This window comes from Dryobates pubescens, chromosome Z (assembly GCF_014839835.1).
Source record: "Dryobates pubescens isolate bDryPub1 chromosome Z, bDryPub1.pri, whole genome shotgun sequence".
NCBI classification, from domain to species: Eukaryota; Metazoa; Chordata; class Aves; order Piciformes; family Picidae; genus Dryobates; species Dryobates pubescens.
Genome location: NC_071657.1, coordinates 99803400 through 99830367, shown reverse-complemented (window position 1 = coordinate 99830367; position 26968 = coordinate 99803400). Strand labels below are relative to the sequence as shown.

At 45.0% G+C, this 26968-nt stretch overlaps 2 protein-coding genes across 2 annotated transcripts in view; one reads left to right on the top strand and one right to left on the bottom strand.

The window, feature by feature from the left end:
• The first annotated feature begins 3741 nt into the window (after window positions 1-3741).
• On the top strand, window positions 3742-4351 carry SMIM15 (small integral membrane protein 15). Its single transcript, XM_009910076.2, has one exon. It carries the CDS (start codon window positions 3765-3767, stop codon window positions 3987-3989), a length of 225 nt encoding a protein of 74 aa, XP_009908378.1. The 5' UTR covers window positions 3742-3764; the 3' UTR covers window positions 3990-4351.
• Window positions 4352-6664: 2313 nt separating this feature from the next.
• Window positions 6665-26968, bottom strand: part of NDUFAF2 (NADH:ubiquinone oxidoreductase complex assembly factor 2) — a 61985-nt gene continuing 41681 nt past the window's right edge. The window contains exons 3-4 of the mRNA XM_054178506.1: window positions 19772-19812; window positions 6665-7020 (exon numbers count right to left, since the gene is read on the bottom strand). Of these exons, the coding sequence (XP_054034481.1) occupies window positions 6763-7020; window positions 19772-19812 (299 nt within the window). The 3' untranslated portion in view covers window positions 6665-6762. The remainder of the gene's footprint in view (window positions 7021-19771; window positions 19813-26968) is intronic.

Sequence of the window (26968 nt, the reverse complement as noted above, 5' to 3'; positions counted from 1 at the left end):
TCTCAGGCTGCGTCAGGGGAGGTTTAGGCTGGAGGTTAGGAGGAAGTTTTACACAGAGAGAGTGATTGCCCACTGGAATGGGCTGCCTGAGGAGGTGGTGGGGTCGCCGACGCTGGGGGTGTTCAGGGCGAGGCTTGACAGGATGCTTGGTTGTATGGTTTAGTTGATTGGGTGGTGTCAGATGATAGGTTGGACACGATGATCTCGAAGGTCTCTTCCAACCTGGTTAATTCTATTCTATTCTATTCTATTCTATTCTATTCTATTCTATTCTATTCTATTCTATTCTATTCTATTCTATTCTGTTAGCAAGCTCAGGACACCTGCCCTGGCTTTTACATCCGCAAGTTTAAGCTCCTGGCTGACTCAAAACGGCCTGCAGGCCATGGCTAGCCCAGTGAAACCAGGACAGCATGTCCTGTGGAGGAGCAGCTAAAGACTTTGGGCTTCTCTAGCTTGCAGAGAAGGAGGCCAAAGAGCAATGACATTGCTCTCTAGTCTCCTATGAAGAAGAGTGGAGATAGAGGTGCTGACCTCTTTCTCCTTATGCCCAGTGACTGGACATGTTGGGTTGGTACATTGCTTTACCAAACACCGGAACAGGCTCCCTAGAAAGGTCATCAGGCCCAAGCCTGTCAATGTTTAAGAGGCATTTGGACAATAGCCTTAACAACATGCTTTGACTTTTGGTCAGCTCTGAAGGGGTTCAGCAGTTGGTCTAGATGACCATTGTAGGTCCCTTCCAAATGAACTATTCTATTACATTCTGTTTTGAAAAGGTATTGCAAGAATGTGAACACTACAGACAGGGTTTCACTGAGAGTGCACAAATAAAGGCAATTTTACATATAAGGCAAAATTGCATTCAACATACAGAATCACAGAATGGCAGGGGTTGGAAGGGGCCCCTGGGGATCATACAGTCCAGCTTCCCCTGCTGAAGTAGGTTGTAAAGCAACATAGAATAGAATAGAATAGAATAGAATAGAATAGAATAGAATAGAATAGAATAAACCAGGTTGGAAGAGACCTTCAAGATCATCGCGTCCAACCCATCAACCAATCCAACACCACCTAAACAACTAACCCACGGCACCAAGCACCCCGTCAAGTCTTCTCCTAAAAACCTCCAGTGATGGCGACTCCACCACCTCCCCAGGCAGCCCATTCCAATGTGCAATCACTCTCTCTGTATAGAACTTTTTTCTAACATCCAGCCTGAACCTCCCCTGGCGCAGCCTGAGACTGTGTCCTCTTGTTCTGGTACTGCTTGCCTGGGAGAAGAGACCAACATCCGTCTGTCTACAACCTCCCTTCAGGTAGTTGTAGAGAGTAATAAGGTCACCCCTCAGTCTCCTCTTCTCCAGGCTAAGCAACCCCAGCTCCCTCAGCCTCTCCTCGTAGGGCTTATGTTCCAAACCCCTCACCAACTTTGTTGCTCTTCTCTGGACTCGTTCCAGCAAGTCAACCTCCTTCCTAAACTGAGGGGCCCAGAACTGGACACAGTACTCAAGGTGCGGCCTAACCAGTGCAGTGTACAGGGGCAGAATGACCTCCCTGCTCCTGCTGGCCACACTGTTCCTGATGCAGGCCAGAATGCCATTGGCCCTCTTGGCTGCCTGGGCACACTGCAGGCTCATGTTCAGTCTACCGTCAACCAGCACCCCCAGGTCCCTCTCAGCCTGACTGCTCTCCAGCCACTCTGACCCCAGCCTGTAGCTCTGCATGGGGAGAGCTACATGACCATGTCCCCATGTGCCTCAGCCTCTCCTGGTAAGATTAGTTATGGATTAGTCAGATCTTTTTTGTCAATGATTCCCTCATTGACAAAATAAATTTATTTGCCTGCTTCCTGTCCTTTAAATAGAACAGAATGCTCTGAAGTCATAATGCACAGCACTGTGCATGTGCACACCTGTATAGAAAGGCAAAAGGATTTGTGCAACACATGTAAAGCAAAATCTGAAAACCTGAATTTCCAGTGTGAGAATATTGAAGGCTTTAAGTTACCCAGCCTGTGCTGCGATCGGCCGAGTGCTTTTGCTGAGGTCAGGCGAGGAGGCACGCAGCAACCACACTCTAGTAGCCGCAAGCAGCTATCGCACTGCAGCAGGGTGCACTGCAGCTGCTCACCAACCAACCAACCGAGGAGGCCAGGATGTCCCACATGATGGAGATACTTGCGGTACCATGCCAAGCTACTGGCGGAAGTCACCTGTGGTCTGCAGATCGTACCGAGCGCTCGAGGAGCACTAAAAGGGAAAGAGGAGGAGCTAGAGACCAGTTAAACCACCGTACACACAGCACAGCTGGTGCCGAAGCCGCAGCGGCCTGAGCCGTCGACCGGGCACTGCCAGTCGTTTCAGCTGCATTGGGCCACCAGCCTCCACAGGGCTACTGCACAGCGTCAAAAATCCACTCGGACACGTCGGAAACTTGTTTCCTAGCCGCACCTCTTTTTAAACGAACGGGAAGGTCGCTGCCGCGGCAGCGAAGAGGGCAGACACGGGCGGCTCCCAGCAGATGCGGGCGGCGCGGCGCCCCCGACGGCAAGCACTGCCCCGGGCAGACCCAGAGCAGCGGGCGGGGCGGCAGGGGCCGCAGCGGGCGGCAGGGGCCGCAGCACTCCGGCGTCCCCTGCCGTGCGCGCCCCCGCGTGTCAGCCGCTACGTGCGGTGCGCGCGTGGCGCTGCCGCGCCTCCGCAGTGAGGTCTGGCGGACCGCGGCCGAGGAGGGGGGTGGGGCGGCCGAGGAGGGGGGTGGGGCGGCCGAGGAGGGGGGTGGGGCGGCCGAGGAGGGGGGTGGGGCGGCCCGCGGAGCCGCTCTAGCCAGGCGTGGCGGGGGGCAGCGTTTCCTCCGCGCCCGGCCGGCATGGGCGGAGCGAGAGCCTTCTTCCTGTTTCCGCTCAGCAGGCCGGCGCCCTGCAGCCCAGCGGTGCGCGGAGCGGTGACGGGAGGGAAGTGAGGAGCGGCGTGGCGGTTCTCCTGCTCCGCGCCTCGGCGATAACTTCCGGCCGTCGTTCCCGGTTGGCTGCCTGTGCCGAGCGGAGGCAAGTGTTGCTGGGGACGGGCCGCGCCGGGCGCTTTTCCCTCACGGCTGGGACCTCGGTGCTGGCCTTCCGTCGCTCGACAGGCCCGGAGGGTGCCCGAGGCGGCGCTGGGGCCCCCTCCCCGGCAGCAGGTGAGAGCGGGGCGCTCGGCCGGCCGTGACGGGGCCGCGGGGAGACGACGATATCACAGTGGTTATGCTGGTGTGGGGTGCCAGGGTGGCGGCTGTTTAGCACTGCCCCGGCCGAGGGCCTGGCCAGCACGGGCACCGAGGTGCTCGCCGCCTGCTCGGTTTTTACGTTGGTTTTGACTCGTTGGCTGTTGAAAGTTTGGTATTTCAAGGATTTCCCCGGCTGCCATGCCTCCCTGGTGCAAACCAGGAGTGCGTGCTTCCTTTCCAGGCAAGCATAGGCTTTTTTTTTTCCTCCTTTTCCCCCCCCCCCATAGTAATTTTCTACTGGTAGTATGGGATGAATATTGCCACATAGTATCTGACACTGTCAAGTAGTTTCCAAATGAAAATGCCAAATTATTTTGTAAACACTGTAAGGTCAGAGCACTTCGTAGCACGCTCTCACATACTATGTGCCACTTTTTAACCTGCCAGAAATGAGCATGCTGTTTAATGAGATATACCTGTGCTGGGTACACTTCTCTGAATACTCAGGAATTGTTTTCATTATTCCATAGGGCTTCCCTACGAGAAGAACAGAAAAAATGATTGATATTAAGGCTTGGGCTGAATACATTGTGGAGTGGGCTGCAAAGGACCCATACGGCTTTCTAACTACAGTGATCTTGGCCCTTACACCATTGTTCATAATAAGTGCAGCACTTTCATGGAAGCTTGCAAAAATGATTGAGGCCAGGGAACGAGAGCAGAAGAAGAAACAAAAACGACAAGAGAATATTGCAAAAGCCAAACGAACAAAGAAGGACTAAACGCATGTGGGGGGTGAGAAGACCTTCCTTGTGCAACGACTCCATCTTTAATATGAAACAGTTGTGCATTCTGCTGTAACTGTTCTTTGATACTTGATCCTGTTACTTCTTAAATATGAAATCTAATTCCTCAGTGTATTTTTTTTTCTGCTGAGATGATCTGTGTTAAACTTTTCCCAAGTGACTTCTGTTACAAACATTTAATCTACCACTTGTGTTCTAGTGCAGGTTGCTCTTCTGAATTTGCACAGATGGCTCTGGGGATAGATTCTTTTTTTCTTCTTTGAGCTATGATTTAACAGGAGTCTTAAAAATTGAGATTCTGGTGGAAATACGAATTGCAAACTGGATTACAGAAAGGCAATTTTGGTGTACCTTCCACAAAGATGTAGAAATAAGCCAGCGTCAGTTACTGATTTCCTTTAAGGACATGGCATGTGGTGCTGTCGGTTCAGCTGTGTGCCTGTAATGGGTTGGGGCAGATCCCCTCCCCACACAGGCAGAAATAACGACTCAGACAAACGGATTGCAAAAGTGATGGAAAGTTTAAATAGGAAAACAATAACAAACAACAATGAAAGTTTTACAGAGAGCCACAAGCACCATGACAAAGAGAGAGATCCCAGAACATACCCAAGAACATCCCATCCCCACCTGGGGGTACACCCAAACCCCCCCAGGGCTCTTTCTCCCCCCCCCCAACCCAGCCTTGGGCCTGAGCAGGCCCAAGGGAGGCGGCTCACGCCATGTTACCCAGGCAGCAGCAGGGGACGAAAGAGGAAGTGAAGACCCCGCATGGCCTTTTTATAGGGGAGCAGGGCATTATGGGAATGGAATACCTGGTCCCTGTGACCACCCCCTGGGCTGGGCCCACCCCTTGGGACCTCCCAGGTGTGGCCTGCGCAGTGGCATCTGGGCCAGCACCCAGCCTAAACCACCACAGTGCCCATGGGGGCTGCTGTAGCCTCTTTGATGGTGGGGCTTGTCTGCAAAAATTACCAAGGCTAGCTTTTCCTCTTTCCTGAACTAGCAGCCATTATGTCTTTTCATTCAGCCCAAACTTCAGGAAGCTGGGTGCTTATTCTTGGTACCTTCATGTATCTTAATCCCCTTGTGTTCTACAAAATACACTACTAGTATTTGGTTTTCCCTAATGATAACCTGGATGCTCCACCTGTAGCTAATTTGTTTCTCCCTTTAGAAACCTTTTTCTGCTGTGAAAAATGGGGCGAGACCAAAGGCCCAGGTGGCCTAGTGTCCTGGCAAACTATAGCAGATGGCTGCAGGAGAGTATAGGAGGAGGATACATATGCTGGTGCCAGTAGTTCTTTCTACCTTTGCCTGCCTTTGATTTAGGACCTTCTGAATTTAGGCAAGACCCATGTTCTGGCGCTTGAAACTGCTGCCTTCCAGGTTGCAAAATTCTAGCACACTGGAAAAAGTCTGAGTGGGGTTTGTGCTGTAAATACGCCAAAACTACTTAATTCATGTTTTTTTCTAATAAGCGATTAATTTTTCAAAGCCTAATTTTTATTAACAGTATAGCACTAAAGACCTTGTGACATTCATTAAGGTTTTCAGACGACGTATTTGTAAGCATCAGTAGAGCTGTGTTTTCTAGCAGCTAGTGCTGTTTAAAAATAAAACCTTGAAACACCATTGTTAGAATGAGAAAACTTAATAGAACTAGTTACTAGATGAGAAGTGGAGTCGTAAGTGAAATAACTGAAAGTAAATACCAATGCCCTTTCAATTCTGTTGGTCAAAGCAAGCATTATCACAACATGACATTCTGGCATTTTGTAACTATATGGGGATAAATCTTCACATTTTGTATCCAGTGGTGTGAAATGTGTACACGTTCCACCTTTGATACCTGCGTAGCATAAAACACAGGGAGGAGGGCTGGTGAGGGATGCAATGCATAAATAAATTTGATACTGTTTTTTCCAAAACATGGTGTGGTCTTTATTGTGACTGAAGTTCCCAAACAATTTCTGAGCATATAATCTGCAGACTATGGCCAAAGAGTAGAGAAATCCCTACCTACACCAGAAATAAAAACTTTGTCTTGGTTTGGTTTGGTTTTTTTAAATACTAACAACAGTGCCTTGCCCAAAACCCTGTATTGTCTTCCAGCAGCCTTTAGCAAGTACTTCTAACCTCTGTTACAGTGCTTACGTGCAGTTTAACTTTGCTCAGTTTTATTCTGTACTTACTGCTGGCTGCAGACCAAATGCTATTCAGGTATGTTGATTGTTTAAGTGGCAAGGATGTAAGTTCAGTAGAGTCCATCATCAGTGATTCTTGTCAAAGACACCAGCTTTTCCATCCACATGCCAGAGGAAAGCACCCTGGTGCTGCTAAGGCAATTAACAAGCATGCTGAAAAAAATCCTTCCAACTAATGCCTACGTTTGGGAAAATCTGAGTGTACTGATTCACTGAAACTTGTTGCATTAAAAAGATTTAAATGAGTTTTCAAGGAAAAATAAATTAGAATTATTTAAGAAAACTAAGTGTGCTCGAAAGCCTTCTGCCTGTGATTTCAAGAGCAACAGATGAAGAGCAGCTGTCAAAACCAAACGTGGTAAGACGCGCTGGTTCTCACTGAACCCAAACACTTTGCAATAGTTGTGACCAAGCCTCTTCAAACAGATCTGCAAAACCAAACTGCTTTAATATTACTTTATTGCACACCCACTTTGGTATAAAAGCTGGTTATGTTGTGTGTTAAACTATCCATGATGTGGCACCTCCACACTACCATTGCGTTATTTGTTTTGACTACTACCACTGCCTGGTGGCATCCAGGAGCCTGGCTGAAAAGTACTTGCAGTGCTAGTTGGATCTTGCGAAGGCTCACTCTTTCCATAGTATGGGGCAGATGCGTGGCCTTTAACACGAGTCTGAACTGGTTCAGCAACAAGTCCCTCGCTGTATTCCTTGGCCTGAAGCAACTTCTCCTTTTCAGTTACATCTTTGATTTTGTGTTTCATTTCTTCTCTGTAATTTTCATTCTTAAGAATCTCCTATGGACACAGCAGAAAAATAATCAAACCTAAATGCAAAACACATGTTGGAATAAAACATTTTAGACAGCCATCAATTTTATAATCCAAATTTTCAGGTTCATAGGAAAGAAAAAATGTGGCAGAATTTATCGGTTTTCCTAAACTACAATTTTAGCCTTAATTTAGAACGTTTTACTGTGCTGATCATGTTGAAAGGTCTTCACTATTAGGGAATCAAAAAGGAAAATATAGTCAAAAAATGTGAAAATACATTATAAAAAGGCTACCTTTTACTCTGCTTTCTATGCAGGACTTGCTGCTTTATACAGGATTTGCTCTTTTTTTAATCACTTGCATCTCTTCCTGTAACTACGCCTATGACATTCGGTGCAGTCTGGGGAGAAAGATGCAACTAACTCTGCTACTATGTAAGCTGAAGCCACACAAGATAAATAAATAAATACAACTGAAAAAAGGCTAGGGCAGAATTAATGTACTGAGATGGTACTAACAACTTAGGAGAAAAAAACACCTAATGGGGGTGGTCTGTCGGTGAGCAGGTGGGAAGCATAAAATTCTCTGCGAGAAACCTTGCCTCAGAGACTTGGAAGACAGCTTAGTAAGGCCAAGGACCAGCATGGTCCAAGAAGCAAGGAAGGTCAATGCATCCTCAGCTGATGACTGCCTGTTCAGCAAAGATGACATGTGTGTTGGGATAAATAATAAGCACAACATTGCTAAATAATAAACTACACCAGTATAGGTTAGGAGGTGACCTGCTACAGAGCAGCCGCGTGGAGAAGGACCTGGGTGTCCTGGTGGCTAACAAGTTATCCATGAGTCAGCAATGTGCCCTTGTGGCCAAGAAGGCCAATGGGATCCTGGGATACATTAATAGGAGCATGTCCAGCAGATGAAGGGAGGTTCTCCTCTCCCTCTACTCTGCCCTGATGAGACCTCACCTGGAATACTGGTTCCAGTCCTGGGCTCCCCAGTTCAAGAGGGGCAGGGAATCTGATGGAGAAAGTCCAATGGACACCTATCAGGATGATTAAGGGACTGGAGCATGTGCATTAGGAGGAGAGGATAAGAGACTACAGGCTGTTTACTCTGGAGAAGACTGAGAGGGGATTTAATAAATGTTTATAAATATCTGAGTGTTGGGAGTCAAGAGAGAGGGGACAGTCTCTTCTCAACTGCACCCTGTGATAGGACTAGGGGTAACGGATATAAACTACAGCAGAGGAGGTTCCACCTCAACATGAGGAGGAACTTCTTTACTGTGAGGTTCACAGAGCACTGGAACAGGCTGCCCAGGGAGGTTGTGGAGACTTTCAAGACCCATCTGGATGTGTTCCTGTGCTAGATTCTACGGTCCTGCTCTGGCAAAGGGGTTCGACTTGATGACCTTCAGAGGTCCATTCCAACCCCTAACATCCTGTGATTGCCTGCTTGCACAGGCAATGCAGCCCCCTTGTTGTAGCCTTCCAAGTGCATTGCTGCAAAAAGAAACAGACCATATTTCATGACACTGCCATTTCATTTCCGCTTTTCTTGCAAACTATGTTTCCATATTAACTATGTTAAGTGCTCTCACTAAATGTTGGCAGCTGGGATACCATCAAGCATCCTCTGCTGTTTAGAAATACTTTCATCTCTAGTCTGTAGAAGCAGAGAAATCTAAAAGTCTATCCCCGGTCAAAGAATTTCCACTGTGTTATCAGGATATGCTGGAAGACTTCCTCTGTTGGCTGACGATGGTCTTTCACACTCAAGGACCTCATATTATTCCTGTTTTCCTTTTCCGAATAAGCTAGTAGCCTTACAGAATAAAATTAGATTCCTCCTGATAGGAAAATATAGTAAATATATAAAAGGTTTCGCCAGACTTGCTTAGTCCTTCAGATGGGGTCTTGCTCAGTACTGATAAGCCTTTACTGTATGGATAGTGCATCGCATTTTAAGAGTAGGAGGTAGAGAGAGGACTTATTCACTGGATGTTCTGATCCAGCACAGCTCAGCTGTGCCAGACTCAGAATAAGAAACAGTGTGCTAAATAAAGGGTTGCACCAGTATGTGGAAAACACAGAGGAGCAGTTTGAATTAGAAAGGCATATCTGGCTTTGTAATATGCTCATTTAAACTAAATACTGCACCACCTGACTGCTAATTTTGTAAAGAACACATGCAGTAAATAGCTTTGGTCACCAGACAAGATTACTCACACAAGCACAAGGTATTTTTTACTTTTCGAGCACATCTCTGATCAGCAGCAACTTTAAAACATGGACTGTGTTCTGTGAACCCCCTGCTATTTGTTTAGAAGGATGCATCCTGCATAATTAACAAGCAGACTTATCTGAATTATCTTTGTTGGATACGTCATAATTTATGGCATCTCTCCTTGTCGAGGCATTGTAAAACAGCTTTTCTGATCCTTGAACATAAAGCATGTGAATTGTCCAAACAAATTACTGAACACAGCTGCTGTCTTTTGCTTACAACCTGCAACATCCCCTTAATATATTAGCAAATACAGACAGAGACCTCTAATAGTAGCACTGGAAACTGGAAACTGACTCCCCTTCTATTGTAAGGGAAAGGTAATGCCTTAGGATCACCTGTTACGGTTCACTCTACCTGAAGGCTGTTTGTGCATGAGGGGTTCCTAATGTTGTACACGCAAGATGCACCCATTCTTTGGAATCAAATCATCAACAGCACAAAAATTATAATTATGGTTTAAAGCACTCCATAATTAATGTGTTAAACCAATATATTGCATATAAATGTATGTATAAATATATGCCTTAATCACAGCCCAATATTTAGTTTTAAATGCAGTGCTAACACCACATTTACTGCCAAGATGAATCAGTTTAAATACTATTGCTAACTCACATGAGGTTTTGTTTAACCCAAACTGATAGAGAAGCAATGCTATTACTAAATCATTGTATTGCTACTTCTGAGCTACAGCATCTCAGGCATGAGCTAATACAATCTCCAGGGCTCCACAGTGTAGCACATCTGTCTGTCAGGAACATGTAATGAGAAGCTAAATGAAGTGAAAAGGCACAGGCACTGGAACATAGGACACATTGGCAACACATGGAGTCAGTAGGGGTTTGTGCCTGAACTGGTTTCATAATACTGCAAAGATTTTGAGCAGAACTATATACATGTTCCAGATCACAGAGCGGAATTGTGTAGAAGCAGTAAAAATCACAAACTAGCTCAGCACCGCTGCACTCTGCCCTGAATAAAGGGCAATGCACAGCGCTCGTGCCCACAGAGCAAACAGCTATAGCTGTGACTCAGTCGCAGTTTGGCCTTTGCTTTCCCCACTCTACACATGATGTAATCTGTACCAGCCCTTCTCCTGGTACATGCTACTTCTCCCTCCACCCGTTCAGCTGTGCTGACAGCAAATCAGGAGGCAGAGGCAATGCTCCATGCACTCCCTCCCACATAGCAAAGAGTAGCAGAGTAGTAGCATCTCTCTGCCCTACAGCCTTGGGTTCTGCAGCATAGGTAAACATGAAGTTATGGGACAAATTGGATACTCTTCTGTGAAGGCTGACAAGCACTCGTGTGTTGAAGCTGAGGAGAAAAAGTGAGTAAGAGGGAAAAACTCTGAAATACAACAGCTTCTTCAAACTTCTTCAAGCTCTTAATTTTTCAGTATTATTTTATTTTTCTTGGAGTGACTTCTCCAACCAATCCATTCTATTTACACTTTTGTAGCTCAGCTCTTTATACTGTCAAATTTTACTGTCCTTTCACACCCAGTAATAATCCTCTTTGCAGTCACACATAATTTACAACACAAAATGCTATTCAATGCAAGTCAAGTAATTTTAATACATCCCAGGTTTTCAGTCCTGACTGTGAAAGCTGGACAATGGTGGAAAATATTTTGTTCAGAGAACTGTTTATCCCTGTGCATTAACAGCATTTCCCAGACCTCCAAATGATATTCAATAGCTTTTTGTGGCTTCAGGAGTAAAATATTCATACGCTAAATTCTATTGTCTATGCAAGAATGTATCATTTCCATGTCAAAATTCTTGTTTTAGAAGTTCTCAACTTGAAGCATCTGAAAAAGAGATGGAAGCAAAACTACAATGCGCAATCCCAACAGTGTCAAACAAAGTGTTTCTGAACTGCATCTTTCTGGTTAAAGGAACATGAATTCTGCGTAAACTACTCTCCACTGCTGAATCTAGCTCTGACCATACCATCTCTCAAGTAAATAATATTTATGATCAAATAAATGGAGAAAGTGGGTATGCATTGTGGCACCAAACAGAATGCAATTTCAGTATAATCACTTGGTGTAGGGAAGGAAGAAGCACTCACTGAAACCTTATGCTTATTACAACTCCTTAACAAGAAGGTTGTCGAAACAGACAATTATGGAAATGCTAGAAATAGTCTGAAAGAAGACAGGAGCTGGCACAAGAAGCTGTTGGGTTTTTTTAACGTATCACCTTCTATTCAACTGTGCAATTCAGAAGTGACTGAGTTCTATTACTGCATTAAAAGTGCATAATGCACTAGGGAAGCAGTAATTTACTGTGGTTTGCTATTTCAAAGTACTTTCAGTCTCTTGACACTAACTAAAGGAACATCAATTCTACCTTGCTTCCCATGAAATATTAACATATTTACACATGCACACGAAACAACAGTGACACTTCAATTTGACCTGAGAGTATCTGTAGCTGTCTGCATTCACCACAGAGGAAGCAGCATCCACCAAAACAGTGAAGATCTGTGTTAACACAGTAGTGTGGCTATATGTACATATCTAGCAATTGCAGGGTATCACACAGGCAGGTTCAGAGATAACCTTCATTTACCTCCATACTAGTTTCTCTAGACACTACCATTAATGCCTTATCTGGTTTTATCTCATGCATTTTCTGGCACCCTAAGATACTCTATAACCTTATACATACCTCTGTTCTACAGACAAGGCCATAAACAATGTCAGATTACTCAAATACTTCAGGACACTGTCAGAAGTAGTGTGTGGCTACAAGTGGAAAAAAAAATAAAAGCTGGATTTCTAAATGCATCAAGGTAGCCCACGCTACAGACAGCAGGATGCTTTAAAAGCCCCTGTGAATATGGTACCCTTTGAAATCAGAAATGCTAAAGAAATCAGTAGAGGCAGGCACAGAAAGGCTTTAAAATTCACTGTGTGCCTGATATTTTTAGTTTGCTATACCTCCCAAAATTTCAGGTTTAGAAGGAGAAGACTCAACGTGTCTTGGATACAGGATATCTAAACTGGGTTTGGAATGACTCCCACTACCTACTGGGAGGAAAGCCTAGCTGTGTGCTATATATGCACTGACAGTTTAAGATGGAAGATGGACAGAGAGGTCTGTCTTTGTAGAAAAGGTCCTCCAGTCCTCTGATAGTCTTTGTGGCCTTCCCCCAGATCTGTTACAGGAGGTCCATATCTCTCTTGTGTTGGGGGTCCCACAGCTGAACACAGTCCTCCAATTGAGGTATCACCAGAGCACAAAGTAATTCTGTAGTTTTGTTTTGCTCTGTAGAAACAAGTGCATAAAGTATAGCATCTTCAGCACATCAGAATTGTGTCCTTATAAAACAAATAAGTAAAAAAATCATGTAATTTTCATCACTGGCTAAAATTAGCTACTCTTGGGGATAGAAATATACTGTATTATTTTGTTTGTCTCATGGCATATCTGAAACAGTAAAAATGTTGCATGGCCTAAAAACAAATTTTATAAAGCTAAACAAGGTATAGAAACTGCAATTCTATTTCTGAATTCATGGTTTTACTGTATGAAACAATAATGCCAAGTATCATGTAGTTGAGCTGTTACCCAGAGGTGGATGAATTGTAACTCCTGACATACCAGTTTTAGAACAATTTCATTTGAAATACTTCTTGAATGCACACTGAAGGAATGAACTTCATTAATCACATCACTGTAAAAGAAAGTGTTTTATGCAAGTGATTCTCTGTTTCCTCAAAATATCAAATTCTCCATATCAGTGTCCCAGGAATGGAAAAAACCTGGGAGAAAAAAGCCTGGAGAATGTAATTCAGTTTCTTCCCTGTGAAGGATGGGGAGCTTGCATATCTGTCCAGTATCTGCTAATTTAAAAGGCTAATTCAAATAGAATCCTAGAATGGTCTGGATTGGAAGGGATCTCTGAAGGTTGTCTAGTCCAATCCCCTCTGCACTAAGCAGGGACATCCTAACTAGATCAGGTTGTCCACAGCCCTGTCAAGCCCCACTTTCAATATCTCCAGGGATGGGGCCCCAACCACCTGCCTGGACAACCTGTTCCAGTGTTCCACTACTCTCATGGTAAAGAACTTGCACCTAAAGTCCAACCTAAGTCTGCCCTTCTCCAGTTTGAAGACATTGCCCCTTGTGCTGTCACCACAGGCCTTTGTAAACAGTCTCTTCATATCCTTCTTGCAGCCCTCCACCAGGCAAAGACTGCTATTAGGCCTCCCCAGAGCCTCCTCTTCTCCAGGCTGAACAACGCCAGTTCCCTCAGCCTGTCCTTGTAGCAGAGGTACTCCAACTCCCTGATCATTTTTGTGGCCCTCCTTTGGACCTGCTGCATCAGGTCTATGTCCTTCCCATATTGAGGGCTCCGGACCTGGACACAGTACTCCAGGTGAGGTCTCACCAGAGCAGAGCAAAGTGGCAGAATCACCTCTCTGGATCTGCTGGCAATGCATCTTTTGATGCAGCCCAGGATGTGATTTGCCTTCTGGGCTGCAAGCTCACACTATCTTCACATGTCCACCTTCTCATCCATCAGCACCCCCAAGTCCTTTTCCTCAGGGCTGCTTTCAGTCACCTCATCCCCCAGTCTGTATTCATAATGAGAATTGTTCATGCCCAGGTGCAGAACCCTGCACTTGTTGAACCTCATGAGGTTCACCTGGGTCTACGTCTCCAGCTTGTCCAGGTCCCTCTGGATGACATCCTGTCCCTCTGTCATATTGACAGCACCACTCAGCTTGGTGGCATCTGCAAACTTGCTGGTGGTGCACTCAATCCCTCTGTATCATTGATAAAAATCTTAAACAGCACAGGTCCCAGTACCCCTGAGGGACACCACTTATCACTGCTCTCCATCTGGACTTCAAGCCATGGAGCACTACCTTCTGGATGCGACCATCCAGCCAAATTCTTATCCACTGAACAGTCCAACCATCAAATCCATGTCTCTCCAACTTGGCGGGAAGGATGTTGCTGGGGACCGTGTCAAAGGCCTTGCAGAACTCCACACAGATCACATCCACAGTTACTTTGTCATAGAAAGCCACTAAACTGGTCAGGCAGGTTTTGTCCCTAGTAAAGCCATGCTAGCTGTCTTGAATTACCTCCCTGTCCTCCATGTGCCTCAACATGGCATCTAAGAGGATCTGTTCCATGATCTTCCCAGGCACGGCGGTGAAGCTGACAGGTCAGAAGCTCCCAGGGTCCTCCTTTCCACCTCTTTTGAAAATGGGTGTGATGATTCCTTTCTTCCAGTCCCCAGGAACTTCACCTGACTGCCATGATTTTTCAGATCTCACAGAGAGTGGCTGGGCAACCATATCAGCTAATTCCCTCAGGAATCTGGGATGCATCTCATCAGGTCCCATGGACTTGTATACCTTCAGGTTCTTCAGATGATCATGCTCCATGTCTTCTCTTACAGTGGGAGGGACTCTGTCTCCCTGGTCTCCCATCTTGTGAACCATCAACACGAGAACCATGAGGAAGGAGGTTGCCTGTCCAGGTCCTTCTGGATGGCATCCCACCCTTCAGACTTACCATACCACTCAGTCTCCTGTCATCTGCAGATTTGCTGAGGGTGCACTTGATCTCACTGCCTTCTTCTTTGATGAAAATACTTAACAACACTGGTCTCAAATACAGACCCTGGAGGGATACCACTTGTCACCTGTCTCCATCTGGACATTGAACAGTTGACCACCACCCTTTCAATGCAATCATTCAACCAATTTCTTATCCACTGAACAGTCCATCCATCAAATCCATATCCCTCCACTTTAGAGAGAAGGATGTTCTGGGGGACTGTGTCAAAAGCTTTACAAATGTCCAGACAGGTGATACTGGCTGGTCTTCCCCTGTCCACTGATATAGTTACACCATCACAGAAAGCCATGAGGCTGGTCAGGCAGGAGTGGCCCTTGGCAAAGCAGCCATACTGGTTGTCTTGAATCACCCCTCCCTGTCCTCCACGCCATTTAGTATAGGGACTTCACCTGACTGACAGGACTATGGATAGTGGCTTTGCAATTACATCAGCCAACTTCATCAAAACTCTCAGATGCATCTCATCAGGTCCCATAGATTTATGTACTTTTAGGTTCTTCAGGTGCTCCCAAGTTGTTTGAGGAAGAAAGACCTGAACCCAAAATGTTATGAAGTCTTAAGAATACACCTTCAATAGACTTGGCTGGTGTCATCACCCAAGTGAAATGACCAGTGTAAGGAAGGAGAACTCACATTCATTCTCACTAAAGTGAACAACTTATGATGACTGTGAATGACATTTTGTTGACCTATACTATTCTATACCTAGTTGCTAATGTGGTCATTTGTGGGATCACTCAGATCAGTAAGATCCTCCCGATTTTTGAAGCAATATCTCTGCAATATTTTTTTTACCATAGTACTCATCATGGGAGTGATAGCTTCAATAATTTGGCAACTACCACCATCCATAGCTAAAACCTGAACAAAAGGTCAAATACGAGAAAACCAAACATAAAGTACTAAAAGGGGATGGTAGGCAAACAGAGCAGAGAAAGGGAACAGAAATTTGAACAAAGTTTAATATATGTTATTTTATAACAGAAAGAAAGGAAAAAGATAATGGGCAAAGGGCAGAAAAAAAAAATCATCCAAAAAACCCCTTGTAGTATTACAGACCAAAAGGTTGGAATACAGATACAGCTTCAGAAACTTACTCTTTAAGTAATGCAACCCTGTTTTGTGGTATTACAATACAATGTTGACAGTAAAACATCATTAAATCAAAAATGCAAAATTTCTTGGCTTTGCATCCTGTTTCAGAAGTTCTCTAGTGCAGCTGCACCAGAAAATGCAGTCACCAACACTCCCTCATTCCGTAACTGTCAAACAGCAGTTTGCAATATAGGCATTACTGTCAAAAAGGGAATATAATGCAGAATAGTAGCCAGTAAAACGTATGCAGCTAAAACACTAAGGCAAATCAGTCCTACAAACAGGGACCAAAGAGTATTCTATATGTACTTCACTAATATAATGATGATATTGTGGTATAAAAGTTTGTGGTATACCAGTTTCAAATCGGGAGAGAAGTAGATCATATATATTACCTGACCCCAATACAGAAAAACAACCAAAACCAAGCATAGGATGGATGCTAGGAAGAAGTTCATCACAGAAAGAGTGATTGGCCACTGGAATGGGCTGCCCAGGGAGGTGGCAGAGTCACCATCACTGAAGGTGTTTAGGAAGAGACTGGATGACACTTGGTTGATTAGATAGTGTTGGATGATAGGTTGCACTCAATGATCTCAAAGGTCTTTTCCAACCTAGTTAATTCTATTCTATTATCACACATTTAAAGTGCAGCACTATTTTCAATAATAGAATAGCACAGAATAGAAGTGAAGAATAGAGGAAGAATACAAGTGGCTAAGTAGGTCTCTACTTCGTCCTGGATTACAGGGAAACTATACAGCTCTCTGAATCCATCTGCCAGTTCAGGAGGCCAGTTGTCTGGAAGACAACCAATTTGAGGCAAAGAAGATGTGAAGTACTTCTGCCTTTCCCCCATCTTTAGTTACTATATTCCCCTCCATGTCCACTAAGGAGTGGAGGTTGTCCTTGTCCCTCCTCTTGCCATTAATATATTTGTAGAAGGATTTTTTGTTGTCCTTCACATCAGAGGCCAGTCTAAGCTCTAAATGGGCTTTTGCTTCTCTATTTTCTTTTTCTGCATGACCTAGCAACATCCTTAAACATTCCATGGGTTACCTCTCCTTCCTTCCAAAGATGATACACCCTCTTTTTTTACCCTTCATTCGTTCATCACCCATCCAGGCTGTCTGTCTGCCCCGGCAGCTCATCTTCCAGCACATTGGCACAGCCTGTTCCTGAGCCTTCAAGAGTTCTTTCTTGAAGTAGGTTCAGCCCTCCTGGACCCCTTTGTTTTTAGGGGCTCTTTCCCAAGGCACTTTCTGAGTTAGTTCCTTGAGTAACCTGAAGTCTGCCCTCTGGAAGTCCACAGTAGAGGTTTTGTTGCTTGACTGCATATTGAAAACTCAATTATCTCATGGTCACTGGACCCCAGACAGCCTCCAACCACCACATCTCCCACCAGCCGCTTTCTGCTTGTAAAAAGAAGGTCAAGGAAAGCCTTATCCCTGTCAGGCTCATGCAGCAACTGGGAAAAGAAGCTATCCTCCATGCACTCTAAGAACCTTCTAGGCTGCCTCCTCTCTGCTGTGGTAAGTTCCCAGCAGATATCAGGCAAGTTAAAATTGCCCCTAAGAACAAGGTCTGGCAATCTTGAGACAGCTGCCTATAGAATAATTTGCCAACCTCTTCATCCTGGTTGGGTGGTCTATAACAGACTCCAACCAGGATGTCAGCCTTGTTGGCCTTCCCTCTAATTCTCACTTACAGGCACTCAACTTGATCATCCTTAATCTCTAGTTCCATGGTGTCTAGAGTTTCTCTAATGTACACAGCCACCCCTCCACCCCTTCTCCCTCGCCTGGAACATCAGCAAAAATTCTTAGCATGCATATGTCTGAACCACCTTTTCTTATAGAGGTGAAAACCTGTTTGAAGACAACTTGAGAGGAAAGGCAACTGCTTTTCAAATTCCTAGTATATAATTTCTGCACTGATAAGGTTGTGCACAGCTCTGCAGGCAAAGTACCTGGCTCCTGAATTATTTTTCACATCTATTGCCTCACAAAACTGAAGTTATAAGCAGTCCTGTAAATCCGAATGCGCCCTTATTCCCAATAATCTTTGATCCTCCATGATTATTTTTTATGGTTGTTTTTGTTTTGTTCTGTTTTTTTCTGGAAGGTAAAATAGTTAGAACACTCCTGATCTGGAGATCTGTCACCTGTGGAGACTCCTTGCTCCCTGTTTTGAAACAGAATTAATACCTCCAGTGCCAGGAGGAGCTTTGTTGCACCAATTCAAAATCTAAGGCTGCCCATGTTCTCTGGAGCAGATTTATCTTAGCACAAGTCTGGCAGTCTGGCTCATGGAAATGATAGGACAAAGACATGTAACACCTCCTATCTTCCAGCATCACATGAGGTGGTAATTTCAACAGTAAAAGTCGTATGTATACAGTTAGTACAAGCCAGAGCTATGACAAAGATCAAGCCAAGCTAAGACAGAACTACTGCAGTATCACTTCCGTAGAATGTTTTAAGGATGTGGCTAGGTCTTGCAGGAAGAAAATTAGGGAGGCAAAAGCCCATTTAGAGCTTAGACTGGCCTCTGATGTGAAGGACAACAAAAGTCCTTCTACAAATATATTAATAGCAAGAGGAAGGGCAAGGACAAGCTCCACTCCTTGGTGGACATGGAGTGGAACATAGTAACAAAAGATGAGGAAAAGGCAGAGCTACTTAACACCTTCTTTGCCTCAATTTTTAACAGCAGGACAGAATGTCTTCTAGACAAGTGGCCTCCTGAGCTGGCAGGTGGAGTCAGGGAGCAGTATAGTCACCCTGTGTTCCAGGAGGAAGTAGTTAGAGACCTGCTTAGCCACTTGGATCCTCACAAGTCTATGGAACCAGATGGGATCCATCCTAGGGTGCTGAGAGAGCTGGCAGATGAGCTGGCCAGGCCACTCTCCATCATTTCTCAGCAGTCCTGGCTCACTGGAGGGGTCCCAGATGACTGGAAACCAGCCAATGTGATGCCCATCCACAAGAAGGGTCGGATGGATGAGCCAGGGAATTCCAGGCCTCTCAGCTTTACTGAATTCAACACTTATTCCTACTGATTCTAGTCAAGCATCTGCCTCTTTGGGTGTCATATTTGAATCTTCTGTGGTAAACCATGCCACATCTGCTCATTTATTCCTGGAGAGTACTTCGCAACTTGACATACAAATCTAGAGCAAGCGGTCTATCTGTGCATACCTGTATGCAGGGATCAACACTCAAAATCATTTTATACTTTACAAATTCTGTGGGACACTTTCCTCTCTTGTTCCATTAGAAACCAGATACAGCAAAAAGTCATAGCTGCAACTCTCCCATCTCATTAGCACCGTAAAATGTTAATGCAATTTGCTTTCCTGTACAGATGAACTCATTCACAACTGGACTTGAAATCTGCATTTTTTGGCAACTACCATGAAAAAAATATTGCATTAATACACAGAGGACTGCTTTTTTGAAATGGCAATTTCATGATTATTTTAATTAAATTAACTCATAAATGGCCACAATCATCTTAAATACTCTAAGTAGGTCATCTTAAAGAAATCCTGTAGATACAAGCAACAACTAAAGAATGATGTGAGTTCATATTTGCATTTCTTTTTATTTTTCCCTAGTGTTAGATATCTAGTTCGTGCACAATTGCATCAATTAGGCAAGCAACACACTAAATACTCCCCCAAAAGTGACAAAATACTGAACAGATGTAACCACTATAATTAGTTACTGCATTTTATTACAGCAATTGGAAATCTAAGGACAATTCCTCTCTCTCACCTCAATGGTGGGTGGATCATTTCTTTTCTTTCTTATCCATGCTGCAAAAGAAATAAAAATCAAATTTCAAAGATCACAGACAGTTTTAAAAGTCAAAATTATAATGAAGTGGTAACAGAAGCAAATATTTATATTAAAAATACAATAGAATTTGCCATCACCTGGTAAACCACATAATTTTGCAAAAATACACAGAGTGATGGCTAGCTCCCTTCAGTTCAGTCAGTTCATACAGGCAGAGACAGCAGAGGAATGAAAGCAGTGGCAGAGACAAGTGCCCTGTTGCTCACATTTTCCATGATGAGCCAAAAATCAATAGACTTCTGCCAGCTCCTATTGCAAACACTGATGGTCAGTGTGGGACTGACAGGAGGTAGTAATGCAAAGGGATCCCACTGGGACAGATAAGTGGCATTCCATCAGGTCTTGCTTCATTTAGCTGCTGAATTATTAGAGTTAGCTCCAACTATTGCAGGCATTATTTGACTGGACAAGGCAATAATCCATCGCCCTTTACAAGTATCACTACCATGCTGTTTTTACACGCCTTTTCAGTCCATATAATTGCTAGGTACTGGGTTGTGCATTTTGTAGGCATTTGTCTTTTTTACTTGTTTTTCAAACAAATGAGTAACAGAATGCGTGTGGCCAGTAATGAACAGAAGGATAAACAGAAGGAAAGCCAGATCCAAGTGCTGAGACACAGCAAAATGCTCTTTAATGTGTTTGTGTGGATAATTAAGACTTTTGTTACTATGATGGAAAACTAGAGTGAAAGTGGCATTTTTGTTATCACCCAGTAAAATTCTTGGTCTGATCTGACTGTAAAGTTTCAGAAGCACTTTAAGAAGGAGCTCTTCCAAATTGTAAATTTCTAATACCGTCTGTGCAGCATTTTGAGAGGTACTACAGAAATAGCCAGGAAACAAGTCCAACACACTAAAAGCTGCAGAGCCATAATGTCACCTCACTACTGAAATTACAACAACACACACAGTGAAACACTAACACTCTGCTTCAGCAGCATTATGAAACTGGTTTTAGGAGGAGTAGCTTGCAGCTAACATAAGAATAGAATTAAGGGAGGCAAAATAGCTTCACATGGCTTGGAATATAGCCATGAGGGCAAGACTCTTAAGGTTAATGATAAAATACCTGCAACAATATGAAGCAAGGTTTTACTTTGGTTCTTGTCTATCAGATGATACTTTATAATAATGTATTCTTCAAAACACCATTCTCAAACATCTTTTCTTAAAAGCAGTCTCTATCAGCTCTCGTCAGAGAAGTTCTGGCATTAACCAAGTCATATCCCAATTTGCCATTGTTGAGAACCAACTGAGCACTGAATAGTCAACATCATCCTGTGTGCAAATTTTTATTTCAGTGGAAAGGAAAATAGCCCATTAAGATAATCCAAAATACAACTAAATGACTTTATACTAAATCTACAGAACCAGAAAACATTTTACATGTACCTGCAGCACTTTAAGTTTTATGAGGATTTCCAAATGCAAAATCTGGCAACATCAGAGACTAAACTGTCGTGATTGAAACCCGCGCTTCCCAGAGGGCAGCCCTGCAGACACCCTGCAAAATGACCTACCATGCTATTAGAGAAAAATCACAGCACATAAGCCACTAATTCTAACAGAAGTCATCTTTGTCCATACTTAGCAATAGCTCCAACACAATCCAGAAGAGCAAGAAAGTGGCAGAGATATCAAGTGTAGTGAAGTAGGTATACTAAACACCAACCAATGAAAGGTATAGCTGGAGGGGGAAAAAAACCACAAAATGTAGCAGTTTAAAATGCTTCATAAAAAAATTAAGTTTTAAACCTCCAAAACTGTAAGGAACCATTTTCAAAAAACCTCTCATCCTCTGCCTTGCCATACCTTGTCACATGTAAGTACAGCTCCACCAGTTTCAATTTTACAGCCCTCAGCATCTAAAAATGTCTTCATTTTTTGGTAAAGCGGCAGCATTTCCTTTAAATGTTGCATTTCAGCTTCGACTGATAACAATTAGTGATTCTTAAAGAAGTCTTAAAATTAAGCTGCAGTTAGAAACTACAGTTGAAATATAACCATGACAAGAGATTCTTTCAATATCAGATGCAAATTTTAGGTAGTCGTTTGATTAATGGTTTTCAGATTAACAGAATGCTTCTTAAAAGATTTTACCATTCAGTCACCTGCCTCAGTTTAAAGAGCCACAAATGGAACAGCAAAGGGTAACATGATGATGAGCCTCCAGTGAACAGAAGGTGTGAAGTGAGGACACTCAAAACTAACAAAACAGTTCTTAACTTGGTTAAGATTTCTTCTACCAAACATTCCATTATCAGCCTGTATCTATTCAAACACATAAACAATGCACACAGTTATAACACTGGGCTATTTCTCTTTCCAGGTATATCAAGCATTTAAATGCATCCTCTTAGAGGAGCAATCAACCTTCCTCCTTGCAAACACTGTGCAAATGGCAGCACAATGACTTTTTTTCCAGTTTAGCACCAAACAGAACTTGCTGACACGCAGACTGGATACCATTTTTCAAATTGCTGCAGGTAAATTTGTTTCAACATTGCTAATGAGCTTCATTAGAAAATCATTATTTAATGAAAGATTCTCTCACTGCCATGTAGCTGAGGGAGAAATATATTAACAAAATGTACTAAAATCTCTTTACAGCCATAAAATGAACTTATTTAGCCGTAACATATATGCCCTCTGTAGCAATCCATTTCTCAACCATTTTCCATAATGAACAGCTCAAGATGCACATGCAAGAATAAAAGCAAAGCAATCCTCACCTGAATTGAGGTTATTTTAGTATTATCGTACTTCTGCATTTGATAGATTTTCAAGCTTAGTTTTTCAGAACCAATGCATTTTTGTACTAATCCACCTGACCATGTCTCAGTCTTTGTGAAGAATAACGGAAGGACTCTAATATTAATCACCATCCGTTTTTAGGCGGTTCCCCTTCAGACAACATTTTTAAAGCCTTTCATTTTTTTTAAAGTTATCAACTATAATTTGCACATCAAATACAAGGTTCAAAAAATCATCAACACCTCATAGTTCAGGCATAACACAAACTCATAGGAACAAGTAAACCAAATCAACAATATACTACCAAATTAGCGCTAATTTAACAGAATCCAAGTAAATGATACCTTGGTATTAAAATGTTTTGCATTCTTTTGAAAAACATAGTCAGTGACTACAATTTTGCAATGAAAAAACCCTCCCACCTTTCTTTGTGTGCTCCATTACACTTAATCAATGCAGACTTAGATAAATGAACATCTTTGTCAGAGACATGGAGAGTGCGATTGACTACACCCCCAGCAGCTTTGCTGACAACACCAAGCTGTGTGCTGCAGTCGACATACTGGAGGGAAGAGATGCTATCCACAGGGACCTTGACAGTCTAGAGGGTTGGGCCAATGCCAACCTCAGGAATTTTAACAAGGAAAAGTGAAAGGTCCTGCTCATGGATCAAGGCAAACCCAAGCAACAGACATTGGGATGAAGGGATTGAAAGCATCTCTGTGGAAAGAGGTTTGCAGGTATTACAGAATCACAGAATCCACCAGGTTGGAAGAGACCTACAAGGTCAAGTCCAACTGATTAGCTAACCTAAACTAATTGACCATGGCACTAAGTGCCTCATCCAGGCTTCTCTCAAACTACCTCTAGAGATGCTGATCCCACCACCACCCTGTGCAGCCCATTCCAATGGGCAGCCACTCTTTCTGTGAAGAACTTCTTTCTAAGAACAAGCCTAAACTTCCCCCTGCACAGCTTGAGACTGTGTTCTCTTGTTCTCGTGCTGGGAGAGGAGACCATCCCCCACCTGGCTACAACCTCCCTTCAGGTAGCTGTAGAGAGCAATAACATCTCCCCTGAGCCTGCTCTTCTTCAGGCTAAATAACCCCAGCTCCCTCAGCCTCTCCTCATAGGGCTTGTGCTCGAGACCCCTCACCAGCCTCGTTGCCGTTCTCTGGAATAGAATAGCATAGAATTAACCAGGTTGGAAGAGACCTTCGAGATCATCATGTCCAACCTATCATCCGACACCACCTAATCAACTAAACCATACAACCAAGCATCCTGTCAAGCCTCGCCCTGAACACCCGCAGCGTCGGCGACCCCACCACCTCCTCAGGCAGCCCATTCCAGTGGGCAATCACTCTCTCTGTGTAAAACTTCCTCCTAACCTCCAGCCTAAACCTCCCCTGACGCAGCCTGAGACTGTGTCCTCTTGTTCTGGTACTGGTTGCCTGGGAGAAGAGACCAACCTCTGCCTCACTACAACCCCCCTTCGGGTAGTTGTAGAGAGCAATAAGGTCACCCTTGAGTCTCCTCTTCTCCAGACTAAGCAACCCCAGCTCCCTCAATCTCTCCTCATAGGGCTTGTGTTCCAAACCCCTCACCAACCTTGTTGCCCTTTTCTGGACACGCTCCAGCAAGTCAACCTCCTTCCTAAACTGAGGGGCCCAGAACTGGACACAGTACTCGAGGTGCGGCCTAACCAGTGCAGTGTACTGGGGCAGAATGACCTCCCTGCTCCTGCTGGCCACACTGTTCCTGATGCAGGCCAGGATGCCATTGGCCCTCTTAGCTGCCTGGGCACACTGCAGGCTCATGTTCAGCCTACCATCAACCAGCACCCCCAGGTCCCTCTCAGCCTGACTGCTCTCCACCCACTCTGACCCCAGCCTGTAGCTCTGCATGGGGTTGCTGTGGCCAATGTGCAGAACCCGGCACTTGGATGTGTTCAATCTCATGCCGTTGGACTCTGCCCATCTGCCCAGCCTGTCGAGGTCCCTCTGCAGAGCCTCTCTACCCTCCAGCAGATCAACTCCTGCTCCCAGCTTGGTGTCGTCAGCAAATTTACTGATGATGGACTCGATGCCCTCGTCCAGATCATCAATAAAGATGTTAAAGAGCATGGGGCCCAGTACTGATCCCTGGGGCACACCACTGGTGACTGGCTGCCAGCTGGATGTGGCACCATTCACCACCACTCTCTGGGCTCGGCCCTCCAGCCAGTTCCTAACCCATCGCAGTGTGCTCCCATCCAAGCCATGGGCTGACAGCTTGGCCAGGAGTTTGCTGTGGGGGACGGTGTCAAAGGCCTTGCTGAGGTCCAGGTAGACTACATCCACAGCCTGCCCCACATCCACCAGGCAGTCACCTGATCATAGAAGGAGATCAGGTTGGTCAGGCAGGACCTGCCCTTCCTAAACCCATGCTGGCTGGGCCTGATCCCTTGGCCATCCTCTAAGTGCTGTGTGACTGCACTCAGGATGACCTGCTCCATAATCTTTCCTGGCACTGAGGTCAGGCTGACAGGTCTATAATTCCCTGGCTCATCCAACCGGCCCTTCTTGTGGATGGGTACCACGTTGGCAGCTTCCAGTCCTCTGGGATGTCTCCAGTGAGCCAGGACTGCTGAAAAATGATGGAGAGCGGCTTGGCAGCTCATCTGCCAGCTCTCTCAGCACCCTAGGATGGATCCCATCTGGTCCCATGGACTTGCGGGGATCCAAATGGCTAAGCAGATCACCAACTACCCCATTCTGGAACAGAGGAAGACTATGCTGCTCCCTGAGTCCTGCCAGCTCTGCAGGCCAGCTGTCTGGAAGGCATTCTGTCCTGCTAGAAAAAATTGAGGCAAAGAAGTTATTAAGTAACTCTGCCTTCTCCTCATCCTTTGTTACAACATTCCCCTCCGTGTCCACCAAGGAGTGGAGGTTGTCCCTGCCCTTCCTCTTGCTATTAATGTATTTATAGAAGGACTTTTTGTTGTCCTTCACAGCAGAGGCCAGTCTAAGCTCCAAATGTTCAAGCAACTCAACATCTTACTTGAATTGAGGGGCCCAGAACTGGACACAGTACTCAAGGTGTGGCCTAACCAGTGCTAAGTACAGGGGCAGAATGACCTCCCTAGTCTTGCTGGCCACACTGTTCCTGATACAGGCCAGGATGACATTGGCCATGTTCAGGCTACTGTCAACCACTGCTCCCAGGTCCCTTTCTGCCTAGCCACTCTACAGCCACTCTGACCCCAGCCTGTAGCTCTGCATGGGGTTGCTGTGGCCAATGTGCAGAACCCGGCACTTGGATGTGTTCAATCTCATGCCCTTGGACTCTGCCCATCTGCCCAGCCTGTCGAGGTCCCTCTGCAGAGCTCTCCCACCCTCTAACAGATCAACTCCTGCCCCCAGCTTGGTGTCATCTGCAAACTTACTGATGACTGACTCAATACTCTCATCCAGATCATCAATAAAGATATTGAACAGGATGGGGCCCAGCACTGACCCCTAGGAGTTTGCTGTGGGGGATGGTGTCAAAGGCCTTGCTGAAGTCCAGGTAGACTACATCCACAGCCTGCCCCACATCCACCAATCAGGACACTTGATCACAGATCAGGTTGGTGAGGCAGGCGCTGTCCTTCCTAAACCCATGCTGACTGGTCCTGACCCCTTGGCCATCCTGTAAGTGCTGTGTGAGTGCACACAAGATGACCTGTTCCATAATCTTGCCTGGCACTGAGGTCAGGCTGACAGGTCTGTAATTCCCTGGCTCATCCAACCAGCCCTTCTTGTGGATGGGCATCACATTGCCTGGTTTCCAGTCATCTGGGACCTCTCCAGTGAGCCAGGACTGTTGAAAAATGATGGAGAGTGGCCTGGTCAGCACATCTGCCAGCTCTCTCAGCACCCTGGGATGGATCCCATCTGGTCCCATAGACTTGTGAGGATCCAAGTGGCTAAGCAGGTCTCTAACTACTTCCTCCTGGATTACAGGGTGACTATACTGCTCCCTGCCTCCACCTGCCAGCTCAAGAGGCCAGTTGTCCTGAAGTCACCCTATCTTATTATTGAAAATTGAGGCAAAGAAGGTGTTAAGTATTGGTGGATGGAAAGTTGAGTACGAGCCAACACTGCATCCTCACAGCCCAGAAAGCCAATCACATCCTGGGCTGCATTAAAAGAAGTGTGGCCAGCAGGTCAAGGGAGGTGATTCTGCCCCCCTACTGTTCTTGTGAAACAATACCTGGAGTACTGTGTTCAGCCCTGGGACCTCCACCACAAGAAACACATGGACCTGCTTGAGCTGGTCCAGAGAACTACCATAAACACCATTAAGGAGTTGGAACACATTTCATGTGAAGAAA

Excerpts from the sequence above, each read along its gene's own strand:
- SMIM15 (XM_009910076.2), top strand. The coding sequence starts at position 3,765 with ATGATTGATATTAAGGCTTGGGCTGAATACATTGTGGAGTGGGCTGCA.